The sequence below is a fragment of the Arachis duranensis genome, chromosome 10 (genome assembly GCF_000817695.3).
Source record: "Arachis duranensis cultivar V14167 chromosome 10, aradu.V14167.gnm2.J7QH, whole genome shotgun sequence".
Taxonomy (NCBI): domain Eukaryota; kingdom Viridiplantae; phylum Streptophyta; class Magnoliopsida; order Fabales; family Fabaceae; genus Arachis; species Arachis duranensis.
Window position 1 is genome coordinate 98,891,491 of NC_029781.3, and position 6,865 is coordinate 98,898,355.

The following is a 6,865-nucleotide window of genomic DNA, read 5'->3' on the forward strand; positions in this document are numbered from 1 at the left end:
CGAACAGGCAAAAAGGTCGGCATCTTTCCCTCCCACACTTGCAGAATGCATACTACTTTCATTTGAGGTTGAATTTAAATCCTATAGCTTTACTCTGCAGGATGGGAAAGAATGGTTCTACAAATCTTGTTTCTTGGTCCATCGAATCTGTTAGAACCTAATGCTAGCTTTGCACAGATGTCGCAGAAACTGATTGTTTCACCAATTGTGAAGACACTGGTCTTCAGCAAAGTTCCTGAAAAGGTAATCCTCTTTCTGAAGTATCATTTGTTTTATTTGAATATCCTAAATTCTTAATCTTGTTACCTGATATATAGCTACCAATTTATAAACTGCTCAACCTTGTGTTATTTTCTATAGGTGGTTATGATTATGATAGACACATAAATTGAATAGTCTTGATGTTTCAAAAGTATCTTTTACTAGGAAAAAGGTGACTACTCACATGAAGATGTCTTTATGTAAAGATGGTAGTTAAGATGTTGACACGTATTATATTGAGCAGTTTAGTCAAATATAACAAACTATCTATTGGTTTTCAACTATCATTTTCGCATAAAGACATCTTTGTGTGAGTATAAGTATTTGTAATGTAGGGAACCATAGGCAAAGTTCACTCCACCTCCTTTTTACACCATTGCATTCAGACTCCGACACGTTTGTTGTTGTGACTTGTAAGACAAGTAAGCCTAAGAGATGTGTTTGTTGGTGTTTTCGAGTTTTGGATTCAGAATTTGTGTTCACTGTTATCCAGGTTAGAGAGTGGGTTGATAGAATCTCGCAAGATTGGAGGTTCAAGAGAATTATCCCTGCTCATTTTGCAGCTCCAATAAATGCAAGCCGGTCCGATTTCCGGGCGGCATTTGCATTCTTGGACGAGTTCTTGGTCGATACCAACCCCACTTGGCCATCACTTTCCCTTCTATTCTCTTCAGTCATGGGAAAAGCTGCCAGCTATTTCCCTCCGGACGACATGAGGACCTTATCGTCCCTCGATCAGTTCTTAGTTTCGGTTGGGGCTGTGAAGAAAACCGTTTCGGGCCGGAAACGGTGAAATACCATTGCTAATACTAATACTGGTTAACCTTAAATATATATAGTTTTTCTAAGTTGATTGTTAAGGAAGATGTTAATATTTGAATTTTTGGAATATGTAGGAAGATATATTGTAAAATCAGAGATTTATCTTGCATGAAAATCTTGAAGAGATAAATAGATTTACATGCATGATCATAGTAGGATTTGTTCATTTCATATCAGCATAATCCCAAATATACTAAACACCCTAACAGGTTCCATGCATTCAACTTTTGCGTTTTGTGTTTAAAAACTGCACCTCTTCTAACCAATTTGTTTTGGTATAGTAATTAAGTTCATTAGTCTGTTTAACCCTGTTTTGTGACCTATTGGCCAACAACAAATTTTTAAGGTTTACTAAATTTTCAATTAGATCCCTATATTTTTTTTCTTTTCGTTTGAGTCTTTATATTGTATCAGATTTTGTAATTAAGTCCCTATTGTGACAAAAACATTAGAATTAATGGAATATTCTATTAAACAAAACGAATATGACTAATATTTGACTGAATATTCTATATAGTTTAACAGAATATTCTGTTAATTCGTTTTTGTTACGATAGGGACTTAATTACAAAATATAGTATAGGATCCGACTGAAAAGAAAAAAAAGTATATAGACCTAACTGAAAATTTAATGAAATTATAGGAACTGGCAGAATAATTAAACTAATTTTTAAATAGAGTTTAGACCCACATTTGTCCTTTGAAAAACCCAAAAAAAAAATAAGAAAAAGACTGCACCTCTTGTAATTTGGGCTTCATTCTGGCCCAAGTTCGTTTGTATTCAACTCTGGTAATAGATTTAAAAAAAATCTATACCAAAAAAAAAATTAAAAAAAAGCACACATAAGAAAGGTTTGGCTTAGTCACTAATAACCAAACATAAATGTTTGTCTTCATAAAGTTAATTTATCTATCTGTAGAACATTGAATGTGGCATAAATGTTGAGAATAATGATTAAAACAATATAAATTTTGTTGAATTGAATTGAAGTAATGTGGCCTACTCTTCCGTTTAAGTTTTCTTTTTATTATTATTATTGTTACGTTTTTCTAATTGACAAATTGAATGGCCTGTTCAACAGATGATTATTAATATTATTTTTGTTTTTTGGAAGCAGAAATAGACATGTTAATATGAATAATGGTGTTGTCCAATTGAAGTAGTCTTTCTATTTGGTTATAAAGAGAGAGTATTTTTAATAATAAAAATTGGAAAAGAGATGCATAATAATAATAATAATAATAATAATAATAATAATAATAATAATAAATTTAGTTTTATGTATTGAATATCATCTAATTAATATAATTTTGTTAGTATCATAATACATAATTAAATATGTATATTAAAAAAAAGATGATTTCTAACCAACTCTCTCATAAATAGAAGATAAATAGAAGATTAGGTGTCCTCTATGATTTGTTCAATTGTCATTTAAGGAATTGATTTGTGAATTGTGATTAAGATTAATTATCTCTCTAACTTTAGCTAATTAAATCAAATTATTACTAAACTATGATAAAACCCATTTTGTGAATTACAATAATTTTAATTTCAAAGAGATTTCATTACAATTTTCATTTTTTTCAATCTATCCAATTTTTTTAATGTGTTCAAGTAAAAAAATTAAAAATAAAAAATAAAAATAAAGGTTAAAAAATCAAAATAAAAAGAAAATGGAAATTGAAAATTCGAAGAACGAGAATAAGGGAATTAAAAGTGGACATCTTATTAGAGATATTGATCATATGTTTAATGCTTATACTTCTCCCGTAACAAGTTTAATTAGAATTATTAAAATATTATTAGTATTGTTAGTAGTTGAGAGTTAAGTTAGTAATGACTAATAGTTAGTAGATAAAATATTTATGAGGTTAATTTGGTAATATCCCTATAAATAGGGTGACTCTTTGTATCATGTAATTTGAACACAACACCTTCACATATAATATTATCATCTTCTCCAGAAATTCAACATGGTATGAGAGCTATGGTATCCTCCTTGAAGAGGATAAGCCATTAGTTTTTCGGTGAAAGATCATCATGCTTCTTCTTCAAATCCAAATAATCAATCTCCATTGTCTTCTTTCTATCTAATGGCAGAATCATCTTCTAACGTAACACAAAATCTCACTAGCTCTTTCAATATTCATTCTAATGAAAATCCAACATTTGTCACCGACTCTGTTCCTTCTCATCTAAATTGATGATCTTCTATTTTCAATAGCTGGTGTTGTCTTGGTTATATCATTCCCTCTCTCTTTCTATTACCCAAAATTATGGTCATTTAGACCTGCGCTTTCACGCGCTTCTCAAAGTTTGTTGTCATCATCACTTTTTCTTCTTTTCTACTCTCTTCTTTTTTTTTCCCTTTCTCCTTCTTCTTCGGTAAAAATAAAAAAAATCACTCCCTGTCTGTACATTTTCTTTCTCTCTTTATCATTGTCGGTCGTCGCGGCGTCTTCAATGTCTCCTTTCTTCTCCTTTTTTTTCCTGGTTGTCTCACTCTCAAACATAGAAACGAGAGAAGTAGCCTTATTTCTTCCTCTCTTTATCTATCTGTTCAAAACACTGCCAGTCGTCGCGGCGTCTCCGACGTCTCCTTGCTTCCTTTCTTCTCTCTTTTTTTTCTTCCCTGGTTGTCTCACTCTCAAACACAGAAACGAGAGGAGTAGCCTTATTTCTTCCTCTTTTTATCTATCTGTTCAAAACACTGCCGGTCGTCGCGGTGTCCCGACGTCTCCTCCCGTCGCGGTGTCCCGACGTCTCCTCCCATTTTTTTTCTGTGAGTTCAACAGGGCATCCGCCACCAAAGGCATCTTCCTTCTCTGCGTCACCACATTGCAAGCATCGTCTCTTCTGCATCACTGCACGCCGCTCATAGAATTCCTGTTCATCTCTTCTGTCATGACCAAATTGCGGCCCACGCCGCAGCGCTCTTTTTTCTTTGTCTTGTCTGCATCTAGCGCCACACGCCTCTTCCTTTGCGTTACTGCACCACACGCCTTTTCGCCAACCATCTCGTCGAAACTTATCCAAGTTGTGGATTATTGACATGTTCCATCCACCAACTTGTGGGAACATATTAAAATATTATTAGTATTGTTAGTAATTGAGAGTTAAGTTAGTAATGATTAATAGTTAGTAGATAAAATATTTATGAGATTAGTTGGTAATATCCCTATAAATAAAGTGACTCTTTGTATCATGTAACTTGAATACAACAACTTCACATATGTGTATTATCATCTTCTTATTCTGTTCTTCTCCCAGAAATTCATCAAAAATTATATAAACAACCAAAATATAAAAAATTCTAATATATTTATAAACTTGTGCGTATGTAATGTATAGAGGTGTCATTCAACCTATATACATTCTCTGCTATATTAGTCATAAAACAAAAAAGATCTCTGTTACATTTGAAGTTGTTCACCATTTTCAACTTCTAAGTCGTTTTTGTTTTGATTTTCTTTTTTTACTTTTATTTTCAGTTTTTTTTTTTGTGGCCGAAAAGTTGGAGCATATTAAGAAAATTGTGTGAACTGAGAAATTTAAAAAATGGTAAAATAAAATATTTTTGAAAACTATTGTAATTTGTAAAATAGGTTTTTATCATGGTTTAATAAGTTAGTTTAATTAACTAAGGTAAAAAAAGATTAAAAAAAATTTCAATCATAACTAAACAAATTATAAAAGATACCTAGCCTTATTTATGAGAAAGTTAATTAAAAATTACCTAAAACAAATTAAGTCTTTTTAATAATATACCTTAGATTTGGGTATATTCTGTACTTATAATTATAATAAGGATGACAATAATGATTTTGGTAGGATTAATGTAGAGAAGCAAATTAAGGATTAATATTCAAATAATTCTTAAAAGATAAGACATTTTTTAAATTTATTTTTAAAATTTTTTTTAATTAAATTGATCTTTTAAAAATTACGAATTAATTATATTTGTCCTTCAGTTACTCTATTAATAATTTTTATTTAAAATTAATGTTGTAAAACGTTAATTGATAATATATATATATATATAGTACCTAATATGTCTAATTAGATATGACCAAATATATTTATGAAATTTTATTAATTTAGTTATTTTTCTCAGTTACAAAAATCTTATTCCCAGTATGACCTAGTGACTAAATTGATAAATTTTCTTAAACATATTTAGTTAACGTCTAATTGAACATCTTATATGTCATGTATGTAATCAGTTAATATTTTACATCATTAATTGTTAACAAAAATTACAAGTAAAGCAACTAAATGACAGATATAATTAATTCGTAATCTTTAAAAGACCAATTTAATTTTAAAAAAAATTAAGAACAAATTTAAATAATATCTTATTTTTCAAAAACTAATTTGACTATTAAACTCGCAAATTAAAAAATAAAATAACTTTTCCTTCCATCATTCGGTCATCTTAATAATGTACAGAGAGAAATATGAAGATAACAAAGGAGTTTGCTCTCTCTATCTCTCTTGAAAAGAAAAAAACAAAACAAAACAAAACTCAATTGCTTTATCATTTTGATTTGCATGTCTCAATTATAAATTGAAAAAGACTCATTAACAGTTATTTTTACCTAAAGTTTAATCATTAAAATTATTAGATAATTTAATAAATTTAATTAAATTATTATTTAATAATTTTTAATTATTAATTTTATATAAAAATAATTATTTATGAATTTTTATCTTATAAATTATATATAGCTACTGTCCAAATGCAGTCATCATGGAATCCAAGAAGCAAAAGAAACAGAAAGATCTTAACGAATGATTCTATATTGTTCTAGAACAATGCACCAAATTTTGTGTAAACATATTTTTTGCACTTTAATTTCAACCTAACTATTTAATATTTGCAATGTTAAAATAGGATTGAAGGAGTCAGGGATTGACATTTCTTGTTCATTATTACAAACTTAATAATACTTAGTTGGTGGTCATCACCCTTCTTGACTAAGCACCGCCACCAACTCATTGGTAGTTATTAATATTAAATAATATTTTTTAAAAATATATTATTAAATTATTAAATTAAAAAATTAAATTAATAACTAAAAATACTAATAAAAAAATTAATAAATTCTACTTATCCTTAAATTTTTCTCTGTTCTTAATAATAATTCTTCAACTTTTGAAATAAGATAAAAATGTCATATACATTAATATTGTAGTCGTTTCTTTGGTAAGCACAAATATTTTCTATACAACATAAAAGTCATAAAAGTATTTTATATAAAAATGAAGAGAATATTTAAAATGATATATTATTAAAAAGACTTTTTAGGGATAAAATTTTGATTTACCTTTTTACCAACATGATTACAAAAGTCACTTTCTTTTATCCTTAAAATTTAGTGAATTTACTTCAAGTAAGTTTTTTTTGCATTATTTTTTGGTAAATGACCAAAAATTTTTATTAAGGAAATAATAAGAGTCTAAGAACTGAATTTTGCTCCAATTTTTTACATGTGTCCTTTCTAAATAGTTATTCAAATGTTCTTAATATAAAATTTGGATCCAAATACTGAAATCCTTTGTCAAATACAAAAGCATTACTTATAAAACAACAAATTTTATTTTTATTATTTATGTCATATTTTAAAAATTTTTAGAAGTATTTTTGTGGTGTAATCTACACTTATATTTTGTATAAACAAAACGATCACATGTATATATATATATATATATTAAAAAAATCATTTAAATATATACAAATATATATTAATTAATTGTTTGTGTGAATACATATTTTTG

At 28.2% G+C, this 6,865-nt stretch overlaps 1 protein-coding gene across 1 annotated transcript in view; it reads left to right on the forward strand.

Moving 5' to 3' along the window:
• The window catches only part of LOC107471228 (uncharacterized), a gene marked incomplete in the record, with an annotated part of 3,046 nt that extends 1,483 nt beyond the window's left edge, over nt 1–1,563 (forward strand). Inside the window, 3 exon segments of the mRNA XM_016090681.3 lie at nt 1–15; nt 101–243; nt 755–1,563. Of these exon segments, the coding sequence (XP_015946167.1) occupies nt 1–15; nt 101–243; nt 755–1,054 (458 nt within the window).
• Nucleotides 1,564–6,865: the final 5,302 nt, after the last annotated feature.